Source organism: Salvia hispanica, chromosome 1, assembly GCF_029641045.1.
Source record: "Salvia hispanica isolate PSC_SH4W2 chromosome 1, Shi_PSC_v1, whole genome shotgun sequence".
Taxonomy (NCBI): Eukaryota; Viridiplantae; Streptophyta; class Magnoliopsida; order Lamiales; family Lamiaceae; genus Salvia; species Salvia hispanica.
Window position 1 is genome coordinate 2,878,018 of NC_142692.1, and position 15,304 is coordinate 2,893,321.

General features: G+C 34.1%; 2 protein-coding genes across 2 annotated transcripts; both read left to right on the forward strand.

The window, feature by feature from the left end:
• The first annotated feature begins 1,202 nt into the window (after nucleotides 1-1,202).
• On the forward strand, nucleotides 1,203-3,018 carry LOC148933087 (uncharacterized). The gene is made up of 2 exons (XM_089059806.1): nucleotides 1,203-1,808; nucleotides 1,942-3,018. The coding sequence occupies exons 1-2, from the start codon at nucleotides 1,203-1,205 to the stop codon at nucleotides 3,016-3,018; spliced, it is 1,683 nt and encodes a 560-aa protein (XP_088915932.1).
• Nucleotides 3,019-9,378: 6,360 nt separating this feature from the next.
• On the forward strand, nucleotides 9,379-11,188 carry LOC148933088 (uncharacterized). Its single transcript, XM_089058918.1, has 2 exons — nucleotides 9,379-9,984; nucleotides 10,118-11,188. Exons 1-2 carry the CDS (start codon nucleotides 9,379-9,381, stop codon nucleotides 11,186-11,188), a joined length of 1,677 nt encoding a protein of 558 aa, XP_088915044.1.
• The last annotated feature ends 4,116 nt before the right edge of the window (nucleotides 11,189-15,304 follow it).

Genomic DNA, 15,304 nt, shown 5'->3' on the forward strand with positions numbered 1-15,304 from the left:
TGAATAAAGATTCTTTATGCGTGCATCGTGCGTGCACCTACTTAGCCGAGTGTATTTGCATTTTATTATCACTAAAACGAATTAATATTTACAAATCCCCTGATTTTTGCGATAATTAAATCTTGCAAAGCGATTCTCCTCTCTCACACGCAAGTCATTTAATTATTTTTACCCTTCATTTGAATTAGATAATAATTGTGTTACCGATGAAAATGTGTTCAAAGGTGGTGTGATCTTTATAGATTCTCTACAGTCCTACTTATAAAATTGTTATACTAATTCACTAATGGTAAGTTGACTATTTTTTTTCACATGGAAATAAAGGCCCCATTATTATTGTAGTTAATGTAGACAATCGATCTTACAGCAGCCACATTAAATCAATTTATATCTTACAATAAGATTTTTTTTCCTCCAACACGCCAATTATTTAATTTTTTTCGTTTGTTTGAATTATATAATTATTTGACTAAAGACTGAATACACATTTTAAAATGTTGTCAACTTTACAATCTTTTGGTTGTAAAATTGTTTTTATACCAATTAGACCTTTCAATAACGGTAAGTTTTACATGCACTTGATTAGTCAAATTTATTAGTTGTTTATTTGAATTACACCAATTTATTATAAGTTGATTCTTTTTCCTTTTCAACCCTAATTTATAGTAATTCTTTCTGCCTGCGAAAAATCACATTGTATTTTAATTGTTGCATTTTCATGAGGCAACTCATTTTCCCAATTGTTAAATTCATTTGTTATTTATATTTCATTTTTTATTAATAATCACAATTGGATTCTTTTCATATTGGTTCATAAATTATGAATTATTACTTAAAACCTCGTATAAAAATCACAATCTTATTGTCACAAATTAATAAATCAATGCACAAAGTAATATAAATGTCTGTAATTATGTATATCGCTCTCAATCGCACGCACAAACACATCTGTGGTGCGTGTTCCCGCGCGTTCGTGCAAGTGGACTCATATTTTTTTTATTCTTACTCCACAAAATAGGTCAAATCATGGTTCTAATTTAAGTAGTACTACTAATTTATTCGTGTGTTTCTAAGTTCTAACATATATTATGCACAATTAATCCATATTTGTTATTTTATTGATAATACTAACTTCTTAATTGTACTATTTTATTCCTATCTAATTTTGATATTGCACAAACTGATGCATCTTTAGTTGGCAGATGACTAATTGTATGGAGAATCATGTTGCATCCTCGTTGTATGATTCGTTTGGGGAGCCAAAAAACGCAGCTCGAGTTGGGGATGAATATCAGGCTGAACTGCCTCAGTTTCTTGAAGATTCGAACACTGTGTCTCACTCAATGGACTGTGCAGATGAGGAGACCAGAGCTGATTCCCTGCAAAAATTCCAAATTGGTTCGCGTATAAAGTTGGCATGGATAAGCAGTGAGCAATCTGGTATGAGGGGATCACTTGATCGGATGGATGAAATAGACGAGCGCAGTGGTAAAGACTATCGCTTGGTGCCTGAAATCTGTGATGAATGCTGGTCTGAAGCTGAAAAGGGCTGTTTCCTTCTTGGATTGTACATATTTGCAAAGAACTTTGTCGAGATAAAGAAATTTGTTGCGACGAAGGATATGTTAGCTGTGCAGTCGTACTACTATGGGGCGTTCTACTCTTCACCGGAGTATCGCAGATGGTTCAGCGCTAAGCACAAGAGACGCAAATTAGGCCGGGGATTATTTTATGGGCTAAGGCTGCAAGAATTTCTTTCTCGGGTGCTACCAAGAGTAGGGAAGGAGTCTCATAATGCTCTATTGGAGGTACTTATTGCTGATCTTTTCGTCTAAACATCTGCATTTTTTCTTGATTGAGTGCCAAGTAGTGCAGAAATGTGCTCATTTAGTGCAATTTATTTGTGCTGATTTTGTGCATTTGGTTGTTTTTTCTTTCTAGGTATCTAAATCATTTGAGAATGAAAAGATATCAGTAGCAGAGTATGCCTTCCGTTTGAAGGCGATGATTGGCACAGAGTTGCTTGTGGAAGCCGTTGCCATTGGGAGAGAGCATCAAGATCTAACTGCAATGGCTACGAGACACTCAAAGGCATGCCAGGATATGCCATCAGAGAAGGTGTATACCTCACTTACAACAGCTGAGATATCGAACTTGTTGAGTGGAGAGCACCGGCTGAGCAAGGCCAGATCGAATGATCTGTTCTGGGAGGCAGTCTGGCCGCGTCTGCTGGAATGTGGCTGGCATTCGGAGGAGGCCCCGAACTACAGAGACGTTGCTACTTCAAATGCAAGTCCTAGCCTAGTTTTTCTTATTCCCGGAGTGAAGAGATTTTCGAGGAGGGAACTGGTGAGAGGAGAACAATATTTTGGCAATGTGGCTGATGTGTTGAGAAAGGTTGCTCAAGAGCCTGCCCTGCTCGAGCTCGACCAAGAAGGAGTTGGTCGCAGCAACGAGGCAGAACAATGTGGATTGCCTAATGATGAGAATCATTGCGGTTTTTCCCTCACTGTTGTGGATACAGGCCTCCTAGATGGGAAGGTAGTCGAATTCAGAACCTTCCCATCTGCAGCTGAGATCGGTCGTGAAATGCTTGATGAGGCTACAATACTAGGCAAGAAACACGGCCATGATGTCATGGCCGCGGATGAAGAAGCTCGTGCGACTTCCCCTGATGCAAGAACTGCATTAGTGCACAAAAAATGCACCACTCGAGGTCAAGATGAAGATGAAGTAAGCAAGAATAATGATATAGTGCCTTCCACAAGCAGCTGCAGCAACATTGAACCTCAGTTTTTTATTGACCTCAACTTTCCTCCAGAGGCCGAGGCTGGCTCCTTTTCTGCTGATCACTCGGTCCACGAGCAAGATATGATCGCTACAAAAAACAATGCTAGCTCGAACCAAACAAGGTTTAGCTCGAGGCGTAGGCCTCCAACGACGAGAGTTCTAGAAGCTTTTGCGCACGGATACTTGAGTGTGAACAAGAAGCAGAAGAAGAAGGAAGACGGGCAATGAGCAAGGAATGTAGAGGTGGAGGCCCACCTTGATAACGGTGAAGGCGAGGAACAACGCGATGGTGATGATAATTGCCTTCTCGCTCGATGCGTATGCGTAGGCCCGCCCCGCCCCGGCGCCCTCACCCGTTCTTGATTTTCATCTGCAATTTTGAGAGAGGGAGAGAGAGAGAGTTGTAAGCTGAAACAGTGATATTGATGAGGAAATTTTGCATGATAAGTCAAGAATTTAAGTCAATCTCCAACCGATGGAGGTATGTTTAATGACGGGAAAGGGTCTGAGGTGGGAGGGTTTCGATGGTATTCCGTTTCGGGGTAGATTGGGGAATTTGATGCGGCGGATTAATGCGCTTTTCGTTACAGAGGTCAAAATGGCATCCAAGTTTCATATTTGTTCATAAATTATGAATCATTACTTAAAAAGATGTACAAAAATCACAATCTTATCGTTACAAATTAATAAATCAATGTACAAAGTAATATACATACTATCGCTCTCTATCGCACGCACAAACACATTTGTGCGTGTTCCTGTGAGTTCGTGCAAGTGGACTTTTTTTTTATTATTCTTCCTCTACAAAATAGGTTAAATCATGGTTCTAAATTTATTCGCGTGCTTCTATGTTCTAACATACATTATGCATAATTAATCCCAATCATATTACACTGCGATAAATATTTATTATGGTGATTTTGTTGGAAGACAACTAATTCATTAAATAAAATGTACTACCTGGTATTATAATGTTCTACAACTTATTTTTATTTAAACAAAAAAGCAATAAAATGCATTTTTTTTTCGATCCCTCTTTCGTCGCTCTATAAAGACCTACCTTTTATTTCTTTTTTCTTCCATTTTCATTAAAAGCATCGCCCCCTTTCTCTCGCTCTCTCCTAAAATATTCCAAATAGCTCTCTCTGCCGATAAGCAAAAGTAGAAAAGAGTCGATTCAAGTGACAAATTGTGTTCTTTAATTAAGGAGACTAGCCAGGTTCGTATTGTATGTATATTGATATATTTCATTTAAGGTTTAATATTTTTTCAGTTTAATTTACTTGTGAAAAATCGATTATCTTTAAGGAATGCATGAGTTTTGGATCTTGGTTAGATTTTAATTGGTAAAATCGCATTGGTTTTTTAGTGTGGTAGAATTTTCGTTCATGATTTTTATTTAGGGGTAAGATTAGAAAAATCTTAAGAACCAAAATTCCTAACCTAAGCCAAAAGATAAATTTCTCACTTGGAAGAGAGTGTGTACAGTGATTTTTTCTAAGCCAAAAGATAAATTCCTGACCTGTTAATAAAGATTCTTTTTATACCTTGTAATGAATTTCTCTTCTCTGTCACACGCAAATCATTTAATTCTTTTTGCGATTCATTTAAATTGAAAATAATTTTTGTTTCGGATGAAAATGCGTTCAAAAAGTATTGTGATCTATATCTATTGGGCCCATAAAGCTACACATTCTTTTAGATGTGTGGAAGTCAAACTAATAGGCTTTCTTTCTTATTCTTTGCTTATAGTGTAACCCTAATGGTCTGCGGGTTGGTAGTTGGTTGAAGGTGAAAACATTCTAAAATCATCTTTACTTAAATTATTGAATATTGTGAATTATTTAAAAGGATATTTTGACATAAGTTAAAAATGCATATAGGTAATAATGGCATCATAAGGAATATATTTGTTTTATTAAATAAAAGTTTCCATAAATTCACTTAGGGTAGTAAACTTATAGTACTACTTATTTCTTTTCATTATATGTATTTAGAAAATTTTCTCTCGGTCACATTAGAACTATTACAGTGATAAATATTTATTTTTATAATTTTGTTCGAAGTCAACTTATCCATTAAATAAAATAACTTGGTATTATAATTTTCTACAACTTATTTTTATCTAGCCAAAAATATTATTTATTACATTTTATTTTTTGATCCCTTTTCAGTCGTTCTATAAAGACATACCTTTTTTTTCTCTTTTCTTCCATTTTCATTAAGAGTGTCGCCCCGTCTCTCTCTCTCCTAAAAGATTATAGCTCTCTTTAACGATAAGCAAAAGTGGAAATGAGTTGATTCAAATCACAAACTAGTCAGGTTTGAGTTGTATGAATACTGAGTACTTATATTTTATTAAGGATCAAAATTTTTCGATTTGATTTACTTGTGAAAATTCGTTTCTCTCTTCAGAATGCGTGAGTTTTGGATATTGGTTAAATTTTATTTGGTAAAATCGAATTGAATATTCAGTGTGATAGAATTTTCGTTTATAATTTTAGTTTTGATGAGCGTGATTTTTGTTTTATATATATATATATATATATATATATATATATATATATATATATATATATATATATATATATAAAATGTAAACACACATAGTTTTTTGGGTTGGATTTAGGGGGGAAAGAGATGTATGAAAAATCATAAGAAACAATATTCCTAACCTAAGCCAAGAGAAAAAATCCTCACTTTAGAGACTGTGTAAAGAATTTTCTTAGTTGTTAATAAAGATTCTTTATGAGTGCATAAGGCGTGCACCTACTCAACCGTGTATTTGCATTTTATTATCATTAAACCGAATTACACATCCTAATTATCAGACTCATAGTTGCTTAAAGCAATTCTTGGATTGTACATATTCGCAAAGAACTTTGTCGAGATAAAGAAATTCATTGGGACGAAGGACATGGTAGCTGTGTAGTCATACTACTATGGGGCGTTCTACTCTTCACCAGAGTATCACAGATGGCTCAGCACTAAGCACAAGTGACGCAAATTAGGCCGGGGATTGTTTTATGGGCTAAGGCTGCAAGAATTTCTTCTCAGGTGCTACCAAGAATAGGGGAGGAGTCTCAGAATGCTCTATTGGAGGTACTTATTGCTGATCTTTTCGTCTAAACATCTGCATTTTTTCTTGATTGAGTGCCAAGTAGTGCAGAAATGTGCTCATTTAGTGCATTTTCTTTGTGCTGATTTTGTGCATTTGGTTGTTTTTTCTAGGTTTCTAAATCATTTGAGAATGAAAAGATATCAGTGGCAGAGTATGCCTTGTGTTTGAAGGCGATGATTGGTACAGAGTTGCTCGTGGAAACCGTTGGCATTGGGAGAGAACATCAAGATCTCACTGGAATGGCTACGAGGCACTCAATGGCACGCCATGATATGCCATCAGAGAAGGTGCATATACGTAATAGTGACGTCATAAGGAATATTTTTGTCTTATTAAATAAAAGTTTCTATAAAATTTACTTAAGATACTAAACTTAAATACTTTTTTCTTTTGACTATATATATACATAAATTTAGCCACAAAAATTCATTAATAACATCTTATTTTTAGATCCATTTTCAGTCGCTCTATAAAGACCTACCTTTTTTTCCTTTTTATTCCATTTTCATTAAAAGCATCGCCCCCTCTCCTCTCTCTCTCTCTCTCCTAAAAAATATAGTTGATTAATCCCAATCATATTACACCTTTAACAGCTATAAATATTTATTATGGTGATTTTGTTGTAAGACAACTAATTCATTAAATAAAATGTACTACCTGGTATTATAATTTTCTGCAACTTATTTTTATTTAAAAAAAAAAGAATAAACTGCATTTTATTTTTTCGATCCCTCTTTCGTTGCCCTATAAAGACCTACCTTTTATTTCATTTTTCTTCCATTTTCATTAAAAGCATCGCCCCTTTCTTTCTCTATCTCCTGAATTATTCCAAATAGCTCTCTCTGGCAATAAGCAAAAGTAGAAAAGAGTCGATTCAAGTCACAAATTGTGTTCTTCAATTAAGACGAGCCAGGTTTGTGTTGTAATATATTGATATGCTCCATATTTCATTAAAGTTCAATATTTTTTCAGTTTGATCTACTTGTGAAAATCGATTATCTTTAAAGAATGGATGAGTTGTGGATCTTGAATAGATTTTATATGGAAATCGCATTGATTTTTTAGTGGGGCAGAATTTTTCGTTCATGATTTTTATTTTGGGGTAAAATTGGAAAAATCATAAGAGACAAATCCTAAACTAGGTCTAAAGCGAAATTCCACACTCGAGAGAGTGTGTACAATAATTTTCAGACCTGTTAACAAAGATGCTTTTTATACTTTGTAATGCAATTATCTTCTCTGTCACACACAAATCATTTATTTCCTTTGAGGTTCATTTAAATTAGTAAATAATTTGTGTTACCGATGAAAATGCGTTTAAAAGTATTGTGCACTTTGTAGGCTATATATATCTATTGGGCCCATAAAGCTTCACATTATTTAAGATGTGTAGAAGTCAATCTAATGGACCTTCTTTCTTATTCTTTGCTTATAGTGTAAGCCCAATGGGTCGTTGGTTGATAGTTGACAGAACGGGAAAACATTATAAAATCATCAATACTTAAAATATTGAATATTTTGAATAATTTAAAAGGAATATTTTGTATTATTTAAAAAGTTATTTTGAATTAAGTCAAAAGATGCATATAGGTAATAGTGACGTCGTAAGGAATATTTTTGTCTTATTAAATAAAAGTTTCTATAAAATTTACTTAAGATACTAAACTTATATACTTTTTTCTTTTGACTATATATATACATAAATTTAGCCAAAAAAATTTCAAATTAATAGCATCTTATTTTTCGATCCCTTTTCAGTCGCTCTATAAAGACCTACCTTTTTATTTCCTTTTTATTCCATTTTCATTGAAAGCATCGCCCTCCTCTCCCCTCTCTCCTAAAAAATATAGTTGTGTATCTGACGATAAGCGAAATTGGAAAAGAGTTGATTCAAGTCACAAGCTATCCAGGTTTGAGTTGTATGTATATTGAGTACTTATATTTTATCGTGGATCAATATTTTTCAGTCTGATTTACTTGTGAGAAATCGGTTCTCTTTAGAGAATGCGCGTGTTTTAGATCTTACTTTGTTTTTATTTGGTAAAATTGAATTGAATTTTCAGCGATTGTAGAATTTTCGTATGTGATTTTAGTTTCGATTAGCGAGATTTTTCTCTTATATACTCCATATGTAAACACACATAATTTTTGGGGTTGGATTTTTCTTTTATATATTAATTACTAGAAAAATCATTGGAAACAATATTCCTAAATTCTAACCTAAGCCAAGAGAGAAAATCCTCACTCGAGAGAATTTTCTGACATGTGAATAAAGATTCTTTATGCGTGCATCGTGCGTGCACCTACTTAACTGAGTGTATTTGCATTTTATTATCACTAAACCGAATTACTATTTACAAATCCTATGATTTTTGCGATAATTAAACCTTGCAAAGCGATTCTCTTCTCTCTCACACGCAACTCATTTAATTACTTTTACCCTTCATTTGAATTAGATTATAATTGTGTTACCGATGAAAATGTGTTTAAAAGTGGTGTGATCTTTATAGTCTCTACAGTCCTACTTATAAAATTGTTATACTAATTCACTAATGGTAAGTTGACTATTTTTTTCACATAGAAATAAAAGCCCCATTATTACTTTAGTCAATTTAGACAATCAATCTTACAGCAGCCACATTAAGTCAATTTATATCTTACAATAAGATTACTTTTCCTCCAACACGCCATTTATTTAATTGTTTTTCGTTTGTTTGAATTATATAACTATTTGACTAAAGACTGAAAACACATTTTAAAATGTTGTCAACTTTACAATCTTTTGGTTGTAAAATTGTTTTTATACCAATTAGACCTTTCAATAACGGTAAATTTTACATGCACTTGATTAGTCGAATTTATTAGTTGTTTATTTGAATTACACCAATTTATTATAAGTTGATTCTTTTCCTTTGCAACCCAAACTCATAGTAATCCTTTATGCCTGCGAAAAATTACATTGTATTTTAATTGTTGTATTTTCATGAGGCAACTCATTTTCCCAACTGTTAAATTCATTTGTTATCTATATTTCATTTTTTTATTAATAATCACAATTGGATTCTTTTCATATTGGTTCATAAATTATGAATTATTACTTAAAAGCTCGTACAAAAATCACAATCTTATCGTCACAAATTAATAAATCAATGCACAACGTAATATAAATGTCTGTAATTATGTATATCGTTCTCAATCGCACACACAAACACATCTGTGGTGCGTGTTCCCGCGCGTTCGTGCTAGTGGACTCATATTTTTTTATTCTTACTCTACAAAATAGGTCAAACCATTGTTCTATTTTAAGTAGTACTACTAATTTATTCGTGTGTTTCTAAGTTCTAACATATATTATGCACAATTAATCGATATTTGTTATTTTATTGATAATACTAACTTCTTAATTGTACTATTTTATTCCTATCTAATTTTGATATTGCACAAACTGATGCATCTTTAGTTGGCAGATGACTAATTGTATGGAGAATCATGTTGCATCCTCGTTGTATGATTCGTTTGGGGAGCCAAAAAACGCGCCTCGAGTCGGGGATGAATATCAGGCTGAACTGCCTCAGTTTCTTGGAGATTCGAACACTGTGTCTCACTCAATGGACTGTGCAGATGATGAGACCAGAGCTGATTCCCTGCAAAATTTCCACATTGGTTCGCGTATAAAGTTGGCATGGATAAGCAGTGAGCAATCTGGTATGAGGGGATCACTTGATCGGATGGATGAAATAGACGAGCGCAGTGGTAAAGACTATCGCTTGGTGCCTGAAATCTGTGATGAATGCTGGTCTGAAGCTGAAAAGGGCTGTTTCCTTCTTGGATTGTACATATTTGCAAAGAACTTTGTCGAGATAAAGAAATTTGTTGCGACGAAGGATATGTTAGCGGTGCAGTCGTACTACTATGGGGAATTCTACTCTTCACCGGAGTATCGCAGATGGTTCAGCGCTAAGCACAAGAGACGCAAATTAGGCCGGGGATTATTTTATGGGCTAAGGCTGCAAGAATTTCTTTCTCGGGTGCTACCAAGAGTAGGGGAGGAGTCTCAGAATGCTCTATTGGAGGTACTTATTGCTGATCTTTTCGTCTAAACATCTGCATTTTTTCTTGATTGAGTGCCAAGTAGTGCAGAAATGTGCTCATTTAGTGCAATTTCTTTGTGCTGATTTTGTGCATTTGGTTGTTTTTTCTTTCTAGGTATCTAAATCATTTGAGAATGAAAAGATATCAGTAGCAGAGTATGCCTTCCGTTTGAAGGCGATGATTGGCACAGAGTTGCTTGTGGAAGCCGTTGCCATTGGGAGAGAGCATCAAGATCTAACTGCAATGGCTACGAGACACTCAAAGGCATGCCAGGATATGCCATCAGAGAAGGTGTATACCTCACTTACAACAGCTGAGATATCGAACTTGTTGAGTGGAGAGCACCGGCTGAGCAAGGCCAGATCGAATGATCTGTTCTGGGAGGCAGTCTGGCCGCGTCTGCTGGAATGTGGCTGGCATTCGGAGGAGGCCCCGAACTACAGAGACGTTGCTACTTCAAATGCAAGTCCTAGCCTAGTTTTTCTTATTCCCGGAGTGAAGAGATTTTCGAGGAGGGAACTGGTGAGAGGAGAACAATATTTTGGCAATGTGGCTGATGTGTTGAGAAAGGTTGCTCAAGAGCCTGCCCTGCTCGAGCTCGACCAAGAAGGAGTTGGTCGCAGCAACGAGGCAGAACAATGTGGATTGCCTAATGATGAGAATCATTGCGGTTTTTCCCTCACTGTTGTGGATACAGGCCTCCTAGATGGGAAGGTAGTCGAATTCAGAACCTTCCCATCTGCAGCTGAGATCGGTCGTGAAATGCTTGATGAGGCTACAATACTAGGCAAGAAACACGGCCATGATGTCATGGCCGCGGATGAAGAAGCTCGTGCGACTTCCCCTGATGCAAGAACTGCATTAGTGCACAAAAAATGCACCACTCGAGGTCAAGATGAAGTAAGCAAGAATAATGATATAGTGCCTTCCACAAGCAGCTGCAGCAACATTGAACCTCAGTTTTTTATTGACCTCAACTTTCCTCCAGAGGCCGAGGCTGGCTCCTTTTCTGCTGATCACTCGGTCCACGAGCAAGATATGATCGCTACAAAAAACAATGCTAGCTCGAACCAAACAAGGTTTAGCTCGAGGCGTAGGCCTCCAACGACGAGAGTTCTAGAAGCTTTTGCGCACGGATACTTGAGTGTGAACAAGAAGCAGAAGAAGAAGGAAGACGGGCAATGAGCAAGGAATGTAGAGGTGGAGGCCCACCTTGATAACGGTGAAGGCGAGGAACAACGCGATGGTGATGATAATTGCCTTCTCGCTCGATGCGTATGCGTAGGCCCGCCCCGCCCCGGCGCCCTCACCCGTTCTTGATTTTCATCTGCAATTTTGAGAGAGGGAGAGAGAGAGAGTTGTAAGCTGAAACAGTGATATTGATGAGGAAATTTTGCATGATAAGTCAAGAATTTAAGTCAATCTCCAACCGATGGAGGTATGTTTAATGACGGGAAAGGGTCTGAGGTGGGAGGGTTTCGATGGTATTCGGTTTCGGGGTAGATTGGGGAATTTGATGCGGCGGATTAATGCGCTTTTCGTTACAGAGGTCAAAATGGCATCCAAGTTTCATATTTGTTCATAAATTATGAATCATTACTTAAAAGATGTATAAAAATCACAATCTTATCGTTACAAATTAATAAATCAATGTACAAAGTAATATACATACTATCGCTCTCTATCGCACGCACAAACACATTTGTGCGTGTTCCTGTGAGTTCGTGCAAGTGGACTTTTTTTTTATTATTCTTCCTCTACAAAATAGGTTAAATCATGGTTCTAAATTTATTCGCGTGCTTCTATGTTCTAACATACATTATGCATAATTAATCCCAATCATATTAAACCTTTAACAGCAATAAATATTTATTTTGGTGATTTTGTTGGAAGACAACTAATCCATTAAATAAAATGTACTATCTGGTATTATCATTTTCTACAACTTATTTTTATTTAAACAAAAAAGCCATAAATTGCATTTTATTTTTTCGATCCCTCTTTCGTCGCTCTATAAAGACCTACCTTTTATTTCTTTTTTCTTCCATTTTCATTAAAAGCATCGCCCCCTTTCTCTCGCTCTCTCCTAAAATATTCCAAATAGCTCTCTCTGCCGATAAGCAAAAGTAGAAAAGAGTCAATTCAAGTCACAAATTGTGTTCTTTAATTAAGACGACTAGCCAGGTTCGTGTTGTATATATATTGATATACTCCATATTTCATTAAAGTTCAATATTTTTTCAGTTTGATTTACTTGTGAAAATCGATTATCTTTAAAGAATGCATGAGCCGTGGATCTTGATTAGATTTTATTTGGAAACCGCATTGATTTTTTAGTGTGGTAGAATTTTCGTTCATGATTTTTATTTTGGGGTAAAATAAGAAAAATCATAAGAGACAAATCCTAACCTAAGCCTAAAGTTAAATTCCTCACTCGAGAGAGTGCATACAATGATTTTCAGATCTGTTAACAAAGATTCTTTTTATACTTTGTAATGCAATTATCTTCTCTGTCACACACAAATCATTTAATTTCTTTTGTGGTTCATTTAAATTAGTAAATAATTTGTGTTACCGATGAAAATGCGTTTAAAAGAATTGTTAACTTTAAAAGTATTGTGAACTTTATAGGCTTTATATATCTGTTGGGCCCATAAAGCTTCATATTATTTAAGATGTGTAATTCTTTGCTTATAGTGTAAGCGCCCAATGGGCTGTATGTTGATAGTTGGTTGAAGGTGAAAATATTATAAAATCTTCAATATTTAAATTATTGAATAGTTTGAATTATTTAAAAAGGTATTTTGACATAAGTCAAAAGATGCATATAGGTAATAGTGATATCATAAGGAATATTTTTATCTTATTAAATAAAAGTTTCTTTAAAATTTACTTAAGATGCTAAACTTATATACTTTTTCCTTTTGACTATATACATACATAATTTAGCCAAAAAAAATCAATAATAACATCTTATTTCGTTCCCTTTTCAGTCGCTCTATAAAAACCTACTTTTTTCCTTTTTATTCCATCTTCATTAAAAGCATCGCCCCTCACTCTCTCTCTCTCCCCTAAAAAATATAGCTACTGACGATAAGCGAAATTGGAATAGAGTCGATTCAAGTCACAAACTAGCCAGGTTTGAGTTGTATGTATATTGAGGATTAAAATTTATCGAGGATCAAAATTTATCAGTCTGATTTACTAGTGAGAAATCGTTTCTCTTTAGAGAATGCGTGAGTTTTAGATCTTGCTTTATTTTTATTTAGTAAAATCGAATTGAATTTTCTGCGTAATAGAATTTCCGTTCATGATTTTTCTTTTATATATATGTAAACGCACATAGTTTTTTGGGTTCGGTTTTATTTTATATTCTCCATTAATTAGAAAAATCATAAGAAACAATATTCCAACTAAGCCAAGAGAGAAAATCCTCACTCTTGAGAGTGTATACAAGAATTGTCTGACTTATGAATAAAGATTCTATATGCGTGCATCGTGCGTGCACCTACTCAACCGAGTGTAACTTAAATTATTAAATATTTTGAATTACTTATAAGGAAAATTGAAATAAGTTAAAAGATGCATATAGATAATACTCGCATCATAAGGAATATCTTTGTGTTATTAAATAAAACTTTTTACAAAATTTACTTAAGCACAGTAAACTCATATAAGTAGTACTTTATTCTTTTGATTATATATAAAATTCTCCCAATCATATTAAACCTTTAACAGCAATAAATATTTATTTTGGTGATTTTGTTGGAAGACAACTAATCCATTAAATAAAATGTACTATCTGGTATTATCATTTTCTACAACTTATTTTTATTTAAACAAAAAAGCCATAAATTGCATTTTATTTATTCGATCCCTCTTTCGCCGCTCTATAAAGACCTACCTTTTATTTCTTTTTTCTTCCATTTTCATTAAAAGCATCGCCCCCTTTCTCTCGCTCTCTCCTAAAATATTCCAAATAGCTCTCTCTGCCGATAAGCAAAAGTAGAAAAGAGTCGATTCAAGTGACAAATTGTGTTCTTTAATTAAGGAGACTAGCCAGGTTCGTATTGTATGTATATTGATATATTTCATTTAAGGTTTAATATTTTTTCAGTTTGATTTACTTGTGAAAAATCGATTATCTTTAAGGAATGCATGAGTTTTGGATCTTGGCTAGATTTTAATTGGTAAAATCGCATTGGTTTTTTAGTGTGGTAGAATTTTCGTTCATGATTTTTATTTAGGGGTAAGATTAGAAAAATCTTAAGAAACAAAATTCCTGACCTAAGCCAAAAGATAAATTTCTCACTTGAAAGAGAGTGTGTACAGTGATTTTCAGACCGGTTAATAAAGATTCTTTTTATACCTTGTAATGAATTTCTCTTCTCTGTCACACGCAAATCATTTAATTCTTTTTGCGATTCATTTAAATTGAAAATAATTTTTGTTACGGATGAAAATGCGTTCAAAAAGTATTGTGATCTATATCTATTGGGCCCATAAAGCTACACATTCTTTTAGATGTGTGGAAGTCAAACTAATGGGCTTTCTTTCTTATTCTTTGCTTATAGTGTAAGCCTAATGGTCTGCGGGTTGGTAGTTGGTTGAAGGTGAAAACATTCTAAAATCATCTTTACTTAAATTATTGAATATTGTGAATTATTTAAAAGGATATTTTGACATAAGTTAAAAATGCATATAGGTAATAATGGCATCATAAGGAATATATTTGTTTTATTAAATAAAAGTTTCTATAAATTCACTTAGGGTAGTAAACTTATAGTACTACTTATTTCTTTTCATTATATGTATTTAGAAAATTTTCTCTCGGTCACATTAGAACTATTACAGTGATAAATATTTATTTTTATAATTTTGTTCGAAGTCAACTTATCCATTAAATAAAATAACTTGGTATTATAATTTTCTACAACTTATTTTTATCTAGCCAAAAATATTATTTATTACATTTTATTTTTTGATCCCTTTTCAGTCGTTCTATAAAGACATACCTTTTTTTTTCTCTTTTCTTCCATTTTCATTAAGAGTGTCGCCCCGTCTCTCTCTCTCCTAAAAGATTATAGCTCTCTTTAACGATAAGCAAAAGTGGAAATGAGTTGATTCAAATCACAAACTAGTCAGGTTTGAGTTGTATGAATACTGAGTACTTATATTTTATTAAGGATCAAAATTTTTCGATTTGATTTACTTGTGAAAATTCGTTTCTCTCTTCAGAATGCGTGAGTTTTGGATATTGGTTAAATTTTATTTGGTAAAATCGAATTGAATATTTAGTGT